Genomic DNA, 15,875 nt, shown 5'->3' on the forward strand with positions numbered 1-15,875 from the left:
ACCCAGGGACGTACCCACAACATGTAGATAACACAGGACCCCACACAACTATTGACCTGCTCTAACCACTAGACCCCCACCTCAGTCCCAGAGCTTGGGACAGAACCCAGGGTCCTTACTCCCAGTGTCCCCCGCCCCCACTCCAAACCACTAGACCCCCCCCCCCAGGCCTCGGCTGGGAGTTGTATCATTTGTGACTCAGCATTTGTTCTGAGCTAACAGCGCTGGGTTATCTCTGGATCGTGGTGCAGCCCGTATCAGGAAAGGACTTGTGCAAAATACAGGCCCTTCCTCTTCCCAGGGGCACGCCTCAATAGAAGAGCTTCTGGCCAAGCATCTAGTTCATTACAGCAGGGGGGCTGGGAGCCAGGACTCCTGCCTTCTATGCCAGGCTCTGGGAGGAAGTGGGGGCCAGTTTTAAAGCAATGGCTGTTGTTTAGGTGATTTCGCTGCTAAGACAGTGATGGATGATCATTTCCATTCACGGTTTGCAGCTTGTGGATCTCAGGGAGTAGGTGGGGGTGGAGCATGTAGAAGACACAGAGTTAAGGGGAGTGAACTCAACACACAGGGGAGGGCTCCGGCGTGCTGGGGACAGAGTCACGTACGCTTTGCTGGGCAAACACACACCATCCAAGTTTCTCTCTGCGCTGGGTCCTGCGTTCCCCAGGTGAGTCGAGACGATAGGCAGAGGCCCCTCGTTGGGTCTGAAGGGAAATTTCCTTTCTAAAACCACCTAGAAGCCACAGAAATTTGCCACTGTCAGGAGGACTCCCTGTCACTGGGTATGAGCAGGGTTAGGCTGTGAAACTCCCTGCCACTGGGTGTCAGTGGGGTTAGCCCAATAAACTCCCTGCCACTGGGTAGCACTGGGGTTAACCTGGAGCATTCAACAGACAGAAGTAGGAGGTGAGATCTCTGACATGGGTGAATTTTTCTCTCCTTTTCACATTTAATCTGATGAAGTGTTTTCCACTTATGAAGCTCTAAGACAATGGACCCCACATCCCTCCCACAGCTCAGGAGTTCTGACCCCCATCCCTGCACCCCATTCTAAGAGCTGAGAATAGAACTCAGGAGTCCCAGCTCCCACCCCCCCTTCTTTAACCATTAGGCCATTCTGGAGAGGAGAAAGAACTCCAATCTAACAAGGCCATGGGGGGCGCTGTCCCAGGTAGAGGTAAGGACCCTGAGGTTCTAGATCCAGTTGGGAATCTAGAACCCATAGACTTTGAGTTTGAACACATTGAGAGGCTTACAAGAAATGAGATTCCAGAGCCAGCAGAATCCAAGAGAGTCATTTAGCATAGAATACATTGTGCAGGGCTGGCAGCAAGGCGGGGGGCAGAGAAGTAGGTCAGTAGATTGAGAATGTGTTATAATGAGGATGAGAAGGACCCTGCCCACTCTCACAAGTCAGGGTGTAGCATGAATTCCTGTGACAGGCAGATGAGCACAGAAGGTTGGGAGTGGGGCGGCTTTTTCCAGTTTGTAGCACTGACTTCCACCATCACCAGGTCCTGCATGCTAGGAGTCAACAGCACCCATCCCTGCCTCCCTGAGCCAGCTAGTCCCTGCCCTGGAGACAGGTTGGAGCTGGCGATTGCTAGGGAGGAAAGGCCCTGTGTCCCAATCCCCACCGCTCTGAGCCAGCCCGTCATCAAGATCACAGCAATGTGGTATTCTCAGCTTCGCTGTGTATTTGACCTACCAGATTGTCCCCTTTCCCCACTCCTTCCAAGTCTGCTACCCCTCCTTTCCTCCTCTGCGGCCCATAGTTCTGCCTTGTAGCAGGGAGTTCCACCGGCTATAGCCCAGTTGCTGAGAATACCCAGCCTGGATATTCTGGAGGACCAGAGCGTACCGAACTATGTCCTGTCCAATAGTGTGTTCCTAACCCCCTCTGTTATTTCTTCACTCCTCGTCTTCCATTGTCCCATTTCCTGTCTTTTGTCACCCCTTCCAACCCCTCTTCTGTCTCTCCCCAGGGTACCATGGACACGACTCTCCCACCAACCACTGGGGAAAATTCCAGCCATACCCCAGCAGCTGCGAGCTCCGCTCACCTGGCCTCTGCAGTGTTGCTCTTTGCCACCTTCCTGGTGGGTGTGGTGGGGAACGGGCTGTACCTGTGGGTGCTAGGACTGAAGATGAGGAGGACGGTGAACACAGTCTGGTTCCTCTCCCTGGTCTCCTCGCACCTCCTTCTCACCCTGCTGATCCCCTTCTTCATTGTCTCCCTCCTCATGGGTTTACACTGGGTTTTCGGCACAGCCATGTGCAAGATCCTCAATACCTGCATCTCTCTGGGCATGTTCTCCTCTGTCTTCATTCTCACACTCATCAGCCTGGACCGCTACACCCTCACTCACCACCCCATCTGGAGCCGGAATCACCGCACCGTGCCCCGGGCTGGGAAGATGGTTGTGGGCGTGTGGCTGGCCTCCTTCTGTATCAGCACTCCCTACCTGGCTTTCCGGGAGACCCGGGTGTTGGACGGGGACAGAATCATCTGCATTAACAATTACACCCTCTCCAGAGACTGGAATGGAGCCGCGCCACAGGGGCTGGGGAGACGGGTCCACGTGGCTGTCTTCACAGTCCGGTTCCTGCTGGGCTTCCTGCTGCCCTTCTGCACCATCACGGGATGCTATGTCCATGTTGGGCTGAAGATGAAGGAGAAGAAGCTGATGTGGGCTGGGAAGCCCTTCAAAGTCATGGTGGCCGCGATGGTTTCCTTCTTTCTTGGATGGCTACCCTACCACCTCTATCACGGTTTGAAGCTCTCCAAGAAGGAGGTGCCAGAGTCAGTGATTGGCACCCTCTTGGTCATTTACACCTTCACGTCCTGCTTCAATGCCTGCTTCACCCCCATCCTCTATCTGTTTGTGGGAGAGAAGTTCTGGCAGGTCTTCAGGACATCTTTTCTCACTCTGGTCAAAGCGGCTTTTGTCGATGATCTCGGCAGCAGTGCCTCCGAGTCTAGTGGAAGATATGAGAATGCAAAACAGGTGTCAAGGTTCCTTCGCCACTTTGAACTCTAGGGTACAGATGTTGAGACCTGCATGAAAACCTCCTAAGCTTACTTTTACCAGCCGAGGTTAAAACTTCCCCAAGGTACAAACTATTTTACCTTTTGCCCTTGGACTTTCTCTGTCACCACCAAACGTGTAACTAGTATTATTATTATTAGGAAAGAGACCGTTTGGAAACATCTTCCCCCCCCAGAAATCCTCCCAAACACTACGCCCACCCTTTCTGGGGAAGGTTGATAAAAATCCTCACCAATTTGCGTAGGTGAACACAGACCCAAACCCTTGAATCTTAAGAACAATGAAAAAACATTCAGTTTCTTAAAAGAAGAATTTTAATAGAAGAAAAAGTAAAAAAGAATCACCGGTAAAAAAGAATCACCTCTGTAGAATCAGGATGGTAAATACCTTACAGGGTAATTAGATTCAAAACAGAGAGAATCCCTCTGGGCAAAACCTTAAGTTACAAAAAGAAACAAAAACAGGAATATCCATTCCATTCAGCACAGCTTATTTTCTCAGCCATTTAAAGAAAATAGAATCTAACGCATATCTAGCTAGATTACTTACTAAGTTCTAAGACTCCATTCTTGTTCTGTCCCCGGCAAAAGCATTACACAGACAGAGAGAGGCTTTGTTTCTCCCTCCCCCCAGCTTTTGAAAGTATCTTGTCTCCTCATTAGTCATTGTGGTCAGGTGCCAGCGAGGTTATCCTAGCTTCTTAACCCTTTACGGGTGAGAGGATTTTTCCTCTGGCCAGGAGGGATTTTAAAGGTGTTTACCCTTCCCTTTATATTTATGACAACAGGTTATGGCCTGAAGATGCGCAGCCTTAGGGAGAGTTGAAAACTTGGCATCCCATTTGTTTCTAGATCCCTGATCGTTCTAAATACTAATGGGTTCCAGGTATCTCACTGTTCAAACACCCTGCAGTGTCCCTGGATTCTAGATTCCCTGCTCTCTCCAGCACTCCACACATTCTAGGTCCCTCAATTTTTTCAAACTCAATGGGTCATCAATGGCACTTTTGTAGTGGTAATCAGGGTGGCTCATTTCAAACAGTTAACAAGAAGATGTGTGGAACAGTAGGGGCAAATTAGCATGGGGAAATTAGTTTTCTGGTTTTTTTAAGTTCTTGTAGTGACTCATCCACTCCCGGTCTTTATTCAGGCCCAGTGTGGTGGTGTCCAGTTTGCAAATTAATTCCAGTTCTGCAGTTTCTCGTTGAAGTCTTTTTTTGAAGTTTTTTTGTTGAAGGATTGCCACTTTTAAATCTCTTATTGAGTGTCCAGGGAGGCTTGCTGGTTTTTGAATGTTAGAATTCTTGACATGTGATTTGTGTCCAGTTTATTCTTTTGCGTAGAGACTGTCTAGTTTGGCCAATGTACATGGCAGAGGGGCATTGCTGGCACATGATGGCATATATCACATTGGTAGATGTGCAGATGTTCACCATCACATTAGGCCTCAATAAAGACTGGGAGTGGATGAGTCACTATAAGAAATATATCTTCCCATTTTTTTTTACTCTCCCTGCACCTGATGAAGTGGGTTTTAGCCCACGAAAGCTTATGACCAAATATATTTGTTAGTCTTCCAGGTGCCACAAGTACTCCTCGTTGTTTTTGCTAATACAGACTAACACGGCTACCACTCTGAAATCTATAATTTAGAAGAGTCTGTATATTACAATAGCGGCATCTAGCTCTTCTCCGGTACTTCTAATCAGTAGATCTCAAAGAACTTTATCAAGGAGATCAGTAGCACTCTTCCAGTTTTTACAAATGGGGAAACTGAGACACAGAGTGGGGAAGTTTCTTGGCCAAGGTCACCCAGTAGAACCTTCGGTCCATCCAGTGGCACAACCAGGAAGAAATCCATGCCTGCTGTGTCCCACCCCAGGTCTCTATCCATGCATCTCCTTAGATTGTGAGCTCTGGGGGACAGGGACTGTCTTTTTGCTCTGTGATTGTATAACGACTAGCACAGTGGGGTCCTGGGCCAGAACTGGGGCTCCCAGCTGTACCGAAATAAAAAATAATAATAATTAATCATTCCCAGGTGTTCCTTGAACTACATAAATTCTGTGAGTTTTGTGGGGCAACTCAGACATAATTTACAAACACCACGTGACACGCTCACTGGGATATTTCGTGTGAGGAATCTCTGGCTTAGCTTAACAGCAGCTGGTAAGGAGAGCAAGCCCGCAGAACGAAGAGCGGCTCCAAAGAAACCCCCTGCCCGTGAACATTCAGGGTGGTGAAGAGGTAACGTCCAAGCTAGTAACTGAGGTGCTATATGGAATGTGGGTGATCACTTCTAATATTATGGATACCGATATTACAAATTTGCATGAATCAGACCACAGATGCCATGGAAGGTATCAGTGGAAAAGGAATGATTTGCTAAATATGGTAAGCTTGTTTATATGTATGTGTCATCTTTGAATTATGAGTTATAAATATGTGTGGTATATTGATAGCTCCAACTCGTGCTGTGTCTCTCGGTGTAACCCCCAGACATTGGCATTAGCACTGCCTAGTCTGTTCGATCAGCTGTACGGTAAACACATTGAGAGAAGCCGGGGGTACGCCTCTGAGTCAGCAGGACTTGTAGGAACATGCCTGTTGGCAGGGGACTCCGAGAGCTTCTCCATACCCCCAGGCTGGGAACTTGTGTTTGGGACAGAGGATGTACCCAGGATATAAGAAGGCAGCTGCATCTTCTCCATTTTGTCTTCAATCCTGCTTCCGACCTCTGGAGTAACTTCTCTGCAAACTGCAGCTCTGAACACAGGACTGAATGACCCATCCAAGCTTTGGTTGTGTTCCAGAGGGACTTGACAAGCAAGGAAACTCACCAATGCCTTATAGAGGTATAAAAGAAAGAATCAAAATCACTGACTGCCGGTGTAAGGGCCTTTTCTCCCTGTGACAGTCTGAGGCCCTGTGCTTAGGCTAAGGCCTTTGGCTAAGCAGCAGGGACAGCCCCAAGCTGGGAAGCGACCAGTCACCTCCTCACATTCCAAACTAGTCAAGCTGGGGCTGTTCGGAAGGGGATCCGATCTATCACCTCCAGAGAAAGGGAAGAGCCTAGAAGATGTAAAAGGAAATTTAGGTTGATAGTTTTCTGTCTGGTAAGAACTCACTTATCAACAGACACAGCTGGGAAACCCTTATGTCTTTAGAGATGTAGTTGTGAAATCCTCACTTCTGTATTGTTTTCTCATTATAGTTCCCACTTTGCTGTTGTTTATTTGCACGGTCTCTGTCTGGTTCTGTGATTGTTTCTGTCTGCTGTATAATTAATTTTGCTGGGTGTAATCTAATTATTGTGGTGGGATATAATTGGTTAGCTAATCATGTTACAATATGTTAGGATTGGTTAGTTACATTTCAGTAGAATGATTGGTGAAGGTATAGCTAAGAATATTACTATATAAATTAGGGGCAAACAGGAAGTAAGTTGGGATTCGAAAATAAGGAAAAAGGAACTTGGATTTAAGCTTGCTGGAAGTTCACCCCAATAGACATCGAATTGTTTGCACCTTCGGACTTCGGGTATTGTTCCTCTCTGTTCATGAGAGAAGGACCAGGGAAGTGGGAGAGTGAAGGAATAAGCTCTCTAACAACGATTATTACTTACTATATTTTATTTCAGGTAGCTCTGGAAGCCCCAGTCCTGGCCCCAGGCCCTGCTGTGCAAGGTTCTGTACAAACAAAGAGCAAAAAGGGAGTCCCTTCCCAAGAGAGCTCACTGTCTAGGCCTCAGGAGGCCTTGGTACTATTCCTGGCTCTGCCACTGGCCATCTGGGTGACTTTGGCCCAGTCACTTCCACACTCTGTGCCTCAGTTTCCCCATTTATAGTAACCAGGAGACTGCTACTGACCTCCTTGGTAAAATACTTTGAGAACTACTGAGGACATGCACTAGAGAAGAGCTAGATAATGCTATTATAATACACAGATTCTCCTATAATACACTACGCCAAATAGATTTTAAACCATTAGGAAATCTAGAACCCCTATGAGATTTTTAGATCCAGCAAAGAATCTGGAACCTCTTGGCTTCTATATGGTTTGAAAACACTCTAAAATCCACTTGGGTCCTAGAACCAGTCACGAATCTGGAACTCACAGACCCTATTGAGTGTGAACACAATGACAGACATAAAACAAAGATTCCAGAGCCAGCCAATGATGCAGATCCCATGAGAACCAGTTAGGTTCGAACACATTGAGAGACCTAAAACAAATGAGATTCTGGAACCAGCTAGTGATCTGGAACCCCTGAACGCACACTGAGTTTCACAACATAGAAAGACCAAGAACAAATGAGGTTCACGAGGTGGATAATAATCTAGATTCTTTAAAGACCTATTGATGTTGAAAAGATTGAGAGAACTAGAACACATGGGATTCTGAAGATGACAAGGAACCTGGAATCCCAAGGACACTGCTCGGTTTAAAAATATTGAAATACCAGGAACCCATCACGTTTTAGTTCAATCAGGGATGAAGGAAACAGGTGGGATGACAAGTTTCCAATGTTCTCTTACTCCAGGCACTTTCAGTCCATCTCCAGTTCTGGTCCCTCAACTTCTGTCCCTTGTTTCCCACTGGGCTCAGGTGCTTCACTGCCGAGATCATCAATGAAAGCTGCCTTGACCAGAGTCATGAGGGACATCCTGAGCACCTGCCAGAACATCTCCCCCACAAAGATGTAGAGGACGGGGATACAGCAAGTGTTGAAACACGTCAGGAGGGTGTAAATAAGCAGGAAGGTGCTCGTGAATGACACCAGCAACGCATTCTCGTAGAGCAGCAGGCCGTGGCAGAGGGTGGTAGGGCAGCCAGCAGACAAAGAATGACACCACGGCAGTTACCATGACTTTGAAAGGCTTCCTGCTCCGCGCCAGCCCGCTCTTTTTCATCTACAGCCCCGTCCAGCCATGGCATCCCATGTTTGTGCAGAGGGGCAGCAGGAAGCCTATCAGGAACTGCACCCTGAACAGAACGTGTCCTCCAGGCCTGGTCTCGGCTCTGTCCCCCTCTCCAGAGAAGGTGTAACTATTCATGCAGACAACCCTGATCCGTCCATCTCCAGGAGCTCCCGGAAACCCAGTTAGGGAGCACTGAGGGTGAAGGAGACCAGCTGCAAACAGCTTCCTGACCTGGGCCACGCTGGGGTGATTCTGGGACCCAACAGGGCGGCAGGGGAGAGTGCAGTGGTCCAGGCTGGTGAGGGTGAGGAGGAAGATGCAGAGAACATGCCCAGGGAGAGGCAGGCATTGAGTTCATACATGGCCATGCCGAAGACCCAGTGGAAACCCAGACAGAGGTAGACGCGAGCAGAGTTATAAAGCAGGATGTGAGCAGGTAGGTGAGCACCAGATGGAAGGAGAAGAGGAAGGTCACCATCATCCTCAACCTCAGCTCCGGAACTCACAGGCAGAGCCCACAGCCTGCCACCCGGACCAGGGGGTGCCAGACGGAGTTGCAACTTGACTTCCCTTCCCGAGCAGCTGGGGGTTGCTCCCATTGGCTGCTGGGCTAGCTAGGAAGGTGGAGGAGTAGTGAGGGGCTGGGCTGCCTGGGAAGGTGGAGGAGTAGTGAGGGGCTGGGCTGCCTGGGAAGGCGGAGGGGCCGTGAGGGACCGGGCTGGGTGGGAATGTGGAGGGGCCATGATGGGGCGGGCCGGATGGAAAGGCGGAGGTGCTGTGCAGGGCTGGGAAGGCAGAGGGGCTGTGAGACCCTAAGGAGGTGTGGGAAGAACACAAAGCGGATTGGAGAAGAGGGAGAGAGAGACAGAATTGTTCCCTGATCTTTCACACTGGACCCTATCCCCTCCCAGAGCCATGGATAGAACCCCAGAGTCCTGGCTCCCACCCCACTCTCCCCGTTCCAGCTCACTAGATTCTACTCTTCACCCAGAACTGGGGATAGAACCCAGGAGTCCTGGCTCCCAGTCTCCCGCTCTCGCTATTAGATCCCACTCCCCTCAGAATTCAATCTTGGTCTTGTGTACCATGCTGTTGGGGGATGCTTTCCCAGTCGCGTTGGGTTCCCGTCGGGGGGTCTCAGGGTCCCAGCTCCGAGGATGGGGCCTGTGTATCGAACACCCCGGGGGGGGCTGGGTGTGACTGAGATTTAATCTAGAACAGGAAGGGGCCGCATTTCACAGGAGTTGTCTCACCCAGGGACGTACCCAGAACATGCAGATAACACAGGACCCCTCATGAATATTGACCTGCTCTAACCACTAGACCCCACCCCCGTCAAAGAACCGAGTACAGAACCCAGAGTCCGATCTCCCAGTGCCCCCTGCCCCCACTCCAAACCACTAGACCCCCCCCCATCCAAGAACCGAGGACAGAACCCAGGAGTCCGATCTCCCAGTGCCCCCCGCCCCCACTCCAAACCACTAGACGCCCCCACTCCTTGGCTGGGAGTTGTATCATTTGTGACTCAGCATTTGTTCTGAGCTAACAGCGCTGGGTTATCTCTGGATCGTGGTGCAGCCCGTATCAGGAAAGGACTTGTGCAAAATACAGGCCCTTCCTCTTCTCAGGGGCATGCCTCAATAGAAGAGCTTCTGGCCAAGCATCTAGTTCATTACAGCAGGGGGGCTGGGAGCCAGGACTCCTGCCTTCTATGCCAGGCTCTGGGAGGAAGTGGGGGCCAGTTTTAAAGCAATGGCTGTTGCTTAGGTGATTTCGCTGCTAAGACAGTGATGGATGATCATTTCCGTTCATGGTTTGCAGCTTGTGGATCTCAGGGAGTAGGTGGAGGTGGAGCATGTAGAAGACACAGAGTTAAGGGGAGTGAACTCAACACACAGGGGAGGGCTCAGGCGTGCTGGGGACAGAGTCACGTACGCTTTCCTGGGCAAACACACACGATCGAAGTTTCTCTCTGCGCTGGGTCCTGCGTTTCTCAGGTGAGTCGAGACGATAGGCAGAGGCCCCTCGTTGGGTCTGAAGGGAAATTTCCTTTCTAAAACCACCTAGAAGCCACAGAAATTTGCCACTGTCAGGGAAAACCAGGAGGACTCCCTGCCACTGGGTATGAGCAGGGTTAGGCTGTGAAACTCCCTGCCACTGGGTGTCAGTGGGGTTAGCCCAATAAACTCCCTGCCACTGGGTCGCACTGGGGTTAACCTGGAGCATTCAACAGACGGAAGTAGGAGGTGAGATCTCTGAAATGGGTGAATTTTTCTCTCCTTTTCACATTTAATCTGATGAGGTGTTTCCCACTTATGAAGCTCTAAGACAACGGACCCCACATCCCTCCCACAGCTCAGGAGTTCTGACCCCCATCCCTACACCCCATTCTAAGAGCCGAGAATAGAACTCAGGAGTCCCAGCTCCCACCCCCCCTTCTTTAACCATTAGGCCATGGAGAGCAGGAAGGTGCTCGTGAATGACACCAGCAACGCATTCTCGTAGAGCAGCGGGCCATGGCAGAGGTGGTAGGGCAGCCAGCAGACAAAGAATGACACCACGGCAGTTACCATGACTTTGAAAGGCTTCCTGCTCCGCGCCAGCCCCCTCTTCTTCATCTACAGCCCCGTCCAGCCATGGCATCCCACGTTTGTGCAGAGGGGCAGCAGGAAGCCTATCAGGAACTGCACCCTGAACAGAACGTGTCCTCCAGGCCTGGACTCGGCTCTGTCCCCCTCTCCAGAGAAGGTGTAACTATTCATGCAGACAACCCTGATCCGTCCATCTCCAGGAGCTCCCGGAAACCCAGTTAGGGAGCACTGAGGGTGAAGGAGACCAGCTGCAAACAGCTTCCTGACCTGGGCCACGCTGGGGTGATTCTGGGACCCAACAGGGCGGCAGGGGAGAGTGCAGTGGTCCAGGCTGGTGAGGGTGAGGAGGAAGATGCAGAGAACATGCCCAGGGAGAGGCAGGCGTTGAGTTCATACATGGCCATGCTGAAGACCCAGTGGAAACCCAGACAGAGGTAGACGCGAGCAGAGTTATAAAGCAGGATGTGAGCAGGTAGGTGAGCACCAGATGGAAGGAGAAAAGGAAGGTCACCATCATCCTCAACCTCAGCTCCGGAACTCACAGGCAGAGCCCACAGCCTGCCACCCGGACCAGGGGGTGCCAGACGGAGTTGCAACTTGACTTCCCTTCCCGAGCAGCTGGGGGTTGCTCCCATTGGCTGCTGGGCTAGCTAGGAAGGTGGAGGAGTAGTGAGGGGCTGGGCTGCCTGGGAAGGTGGAGGAGTAGTGAGGGGCTGGGCTGCCTGGGAAGGCGGAGGGGCCGTGAGGGACCGGGCTGGGTGGGAATGTGGAGGGGCCATGATGGGGCGGGCCGGATGGAAAGGCGGAGGTGCTGTGCAGGGCTGGGAAGGCAGAGGGGCTGTGAGACCCTAAGGAGGTGTGGGAAGAACACAAAGCGGATTGGAGAAGAGGGAGAGAGAGACAGAATTGTTCCCTGATCTTTCACACTGGACCCTATCCCCTCCCAGAGCCATGGATAGAACCCCAGAGTCCTGGCTCCCACCCCACTCTCCCCGTTCCAGCTCACTAGATTCTACTCTTCACCCAGAACTGGGGATAGAACCCAGGAGTCCTGGCTCCCAGTCTCCCGCTCTCGCTATTAGATCCCACTCCCCTCAGAATTCAATCTTGGTCTTGTGTACCATGCTGTTGGGGGATGCTTTCCCAGTAGCGTTGGGTTCCCGTCGGGGGGTCTCAGGGTCCCAGCTCCGAGGATGGGGCCTGTGTATCGAACACCCCGGGGGGGGCTGGGTGTGACTGAGATTTAATCTAGAACAGGAAGGGGCCGCATTTCACAGGAGTTGTCTCACCCAGGGACGTACCCAGAACATGCAGATAACACAGGACCCCTCATGAATATTGACCTGCTCTAACCACTAGACCCCACCCCCATCCAAGAACCGAGGACAGAACCCAGGAGTCCGATCTCCCAGTGCCCCCCGCCCCCACTCCAAACCACTAGACGCCCCCACTCCTTGGCTGGGAGTTGTATCATTTGTGACTCAGCATTTGTTCTGAGCTAACAGCGCTGGGTTATCTCTGGATCGTGGTGCAGCCCGTATCAGGAAAGGACTTGTGCAAAATACAGGCCCTTCCTCTTCTCAGGGGCACGCCTCAATAGAAGAGCTTCTGGCCAAGCATCTAGTTCATTACAGCAGGGGGGCTGGGAGCCAGGACTCCTGCCTTCTATGCCAGGCTCTGGGAGGAAGTGGGGGCCAGTTTTAAAGCAATGGCTGTTGCTTAGGTGATTTCGCTGCTAAGACAGTGATGGATGATCATTTCCGTTCATGGTTTGCAGCTTGTGGATCTCAGGGAGTAGGTGGAGGTGGAGCATGTAGAAGACACAGAGTTAAGGGGAGTGAACTCAACACACAGGGGAGGGCTCCGGCGTGCTGGGGACAGAGTCACGTACGCTTTCCTGGGCAAACACACACGATCGAAGTTTCTCTCTGCGCTGGGTCCTGCATTTCCCAGGTGAGTCGAGACGATAGGCAGAGGCCCCTCGTTGGGTCTGAAGGGAAATTTCCTTTCTAAAACCACCTAGAAGCCACAAAATTTGCCACTGTCAAGGAAAACCAGGAGGACTCCCTGCCACTGGGTATGAGCAGGGTTAGGCTGTGAAACTCCCTGCCACTGGGTGTCAGTGGGGTTAGCCCAATAAACTCCCTGCCACTGGGTAGCACTGGGGTTAACCTGGAGCATTCAACAGACGGAAGTAGGAGGTGAGATCTCTGACATGGGTGAATTTTTCTCTCCTTTTCACATTTAATCTGATGAGGTGTTTCCCACTTATGAAGCTCTAAGACAACGGACCCCACATCCCTCCCACAGCTCAGGAGTTCTGACCCCCATCCCTGCACCCCATTCTAAGAGCCAAGAATAGAACTCAGGAGTCCCAGCTCCCACCCCCCCTTCTTTAACCATTAGGCCATGGAGAGCAGGAAGGTGCTCGTGAATGACACCAGCAACGCATTCTCGTAGAGCAGTGGGCCATGGCAGAGGTGGTAGGGCAGCCAGCAGACAAAGAATGACACCACGGCAGTTACCATGACTTTGAAAGGCTTCCTGCTCCGCGCCAGCCTCCTCTTCTTCATCTACAGCCCCGTCCAGCCATGGCATCCCACGTTTGTGCAGAGGGGAAGCAGGAAGCCTATCAGGAATTGCTCTTCTCTGGAGAGGAGAAAGAACTCCAGTCTAACAAGGCCATGGGGGGCGCTGTCCCAGGTAGAGGTAAGGACCCTGAGGTTCTAGATCCAGTTGGGAATCTAGAACCCGTAGACTTTGAGTTTGAACACATTGAGAGGCTTACAAGAAATGAGATTCCAGAGCCAGCAGAATCCAAGAGAGTCATTTAGGATAGAATACATTGTGCAGGGCTGGCAGCAAGGCGGGGGGCAGAGAAGTAGGTCAGTGGATTGAGGCTTCCTGTGTTATAATGAGGATGAGAAGGACCCTGCCCACTCTCACAAGTCAGGGGGTAGCATGAATTCCTGTGACAGGCAGATGAGCACAGAAGGTTGGGAGTGGGGCGGCTTTTTCCAGCTTGTAGCAGTGACTTCCACCATCACCAGGTTCTGCATGCTAGGAGTCAACAGCACCCATCCCTGCCTCCCTGAGCCAGCTAGTCCCTGCCCTGGAGACAGGTTGGAGCTGGCGATTGCTAGGGAGGAAAGGCCCTGTGTCCTATTCCCCACCGCTCTGAGCCAGCCCGTCATCAAGATCACAGCAATGTGGTATTCTCAGCTTCGCTGTGTATTTGACCTACCAGATTGTCCCCTTTCCCCACTCCTTCCAAGTCTGCTATCCCTCCTTTCCTCCTCTGCGGCCCATAGTTCTGCCTTGTAGCAGGGAGTTCCACCGGCTATAGCCCAGTTGCTGAGAATACCCAGCCTGGATATTCTGGAGGACCAGAGCGTACCGAACTATGTCCTGTCCAATAGTGTGTTCCTAATCCCCTCTGTTATTTCTTCACTCCTCCTCTTCCACTGTCCCATTTCCTGTCTATTGTCATCCCTTCCAACCCCTCTTCTGTCTCTCCCCAGGGTACCATGGACACGACTCTCCCACCAACCACTGGGGAAAATTCCAGCCATACCCCAGCAGCTGCGAGCTCCGCTCACCTGGCCTCTGCAATGTTGCTCTTCGCCACCTTCCTGGTGGGTGTGGTGGGGAACGGGCTGTACCTGTGGGTGCTAGGACTGAAGATGGGGAGGACGGTGAACACAGTCTGGTTCCTCTCCCTGGTCTCCTCGCACCTCCTTCTCACCCTGCTGATCCCCTTCTTCATCGTCTCCCTCATCATGGATTTAGACTGGGTTTTCGGCACAGCCATGTGCAAGATCCTCAATACCTGCATCTCTCTGGGCATGTTCTCCTCTGTCTTCATTCTCACACTCATCAGCCTGGACCGCTACACCCTCACTCACCACCCCATCTGGAGCTGGATTCACCGCACCGTGCCCCGGGCTAGGAAGCTGGTTGTGGGCGTGTGGCTGGCCTCCTTCTGTATCAGCACTCCCTACCTGGCTTTCCGGGAGACCCGGGTGGTGGACGGGGGCAGAATCATCTGCATTAACAATTACGCCCTCTCCAGAGACTGGAATGGAGCCGAGCCACAGGGGCTGGGGAGACGGGTCCACGTGGCTGTCTTCACAGTCCGGTTCCTGCTGGGCTTCCTGCTGCCCTTCTGCACCATCACGGGATGCTATGTCCGCGTGGCGCTGAAGCTGAAGGAGAAGAAGCTGACGTGGGCTGGGAAGCCCTCCAAAGTCATGGTGGCTGTGATGGTTTCCTTCTTTCTTGGCTGGCTGCCCTACCACCTCTACCACGGCTTGAAGCTCTCCAAGAAGGAGGTGCCAGAGTCAGTGATGGGCACCCTCTTGGTCATTTACACCTTCACGTCCTGCTTCAATGCCTGCTTCAGCCCCATCCTCTATCTCTTTGTGGGAGAGAAGTTCTGGCAGGTCTTCAGGACGTCTTTTCTCACTCTGGTCAAAGCGGCTTTTGTCGACGATCTCGGCAGCAGTGCCTCCGAGTCTCGTGGAAGATATGAGAACGCACAACAGGTGTGAAGGTTCCTTCCCCACTCTAAATTCGAGGGTACAGATATGGAGACCTGCATGAAAACTTCCTAAGCTTACTTGTACCAGCCGAGGTTAAAACTTCCCCAAGGTACAAACTATTTTACCTTTTGCCCTTGGACTTTCGCTGCCACCACCAAACATTAAACCGGTCTTTTTGCTCTGTGATTGTATAATGACTAGCACATTGGGGTCGTGGGCCAGAACTGGGGCTCCCAGCTGTACCGAAATAAAAAATAATAATAAATAATCATTCCCAGGCATTCCTTGAACTACATAAATTCTGTGAGTTTTGTGGGGCAACTCAGACATAATTTACAAACACCACGTGACACGCTCACTGGGATATTTCGTGTGGGGAATCTCTGGCTTAGCTTAACAGCAGCTGGTAAGGAGAGCAAGCCCGCAGAACGAAGAGCGGCTCCAAAGAAACCCCCTGCCCGTGAACATTCAGGGTGGTGAAGAGGTAACGTCCAAGCTAGTAACTGAGGTGCTGTATGGAATGTGGGTGATCACTTCTAATATTATGGATACCGATATTACACATTTGCATGAATCAGACCACAGATGCCATGGAAGGCTAAGACTCAGAATTCAATCGTGGTCTTGTGCACCATGCTATTGGGGGATGCTTTCCCAGTAGCGTTGGGTTCCCGTCGGGGGGTCTCAGGGTCCCAGCTCCGAGGATGGGGCCTGTGTAACGAACACCCCGGGAAGGGGGGCTGGGTGTGACTGAGATTTAATCTAGAAC

General features: G+C 51.6%; 2 protein-coding genes and 2 pseudogenes across 4 annotated transcripts; 3 read left to right on the forward strand and 1 right to left on the reverse strand.

Moving 5' to 3' along the window:
- Positions 1 to 15,875, forward strand: part of LOC102937395 — a 54,540-nt pseudogene that overhangs the window by 14,496 nt on the left and 24,169 nt on the right.
- Positions 464 to 3,368, forward strand: LOC119564182 (probable G-protein coupled receptor 33). The gene is made up of 2 exons (XM_037883261.2): positions 464 to 670; positions 1,989 to 3,368. The coding sequence occupies exons 1-2, from the start codon at positions 464 to 466 to the stop codon at positions 3,042 to 3,044; spliced, it is 1,263 nt and encodes a 420-aa protein (XP_037739189.1). The 3' UTR covers positions 3,045 to 3,368.
- Positions 7,596 to 8,573, reverse strand: LOC119564234 (annotated as a pseudogene).
- On the forward strand, positions 10,249 to 15,682 carry LOC102932106 (probable G-protein coupled receptor 33). 3 transcript variants are annotated; one of them, XM_043535194.1, is made up of 2 exons: positions 10,249 to 11,037; positions 14,087 to 15,680. In XM_043535194.1, exon 2 carries the CDS (start codon positions 14,093 to 14,095, stop codon positions 15,113 to 15,115), a length of 1,023 nt encoding a protein of 340 aa, XP_043391129.1. In that variant the 5' UTR covers positions 10,249 to 11,037; positions 14,087 to 14,092; the 3' UTR covers positions 15,116 to 15,680. The 3 variants fall into 3 exon arrangements, with proteins under 3 accessions (XP_043391129.1, XP_043391128.1, XP_037738875.1); XM_043535193.1 differs by lacking the exon at positions 10,249 to 11,037 and adding an exon at positions 11,347 to 12,518 and having other exon boundaries at positions 14,087 to 15,682; XM_037882947.2 differs by lacking the exon at positions 10,249 to 11,037 and adding an exon at positions 12,608 to 13,274 and having other exon boundaries at positions 14,087 to 15,681.

Source organism: Chelonia mydas, chromosome 24 (genome assembly GCF_015237465.2).
Source record: "Chelonia mydas isolate rCheMyd1 chromosome 24, rCheMyd1.pri.v2, whole genome shotgun sequence".
Taxonomy (NCBI): domain Eukaryota; kingdom Metazoa; phylum Chordata; order Testudines; family Cheloniidae; genus Chelonia; species Chelonia mydas.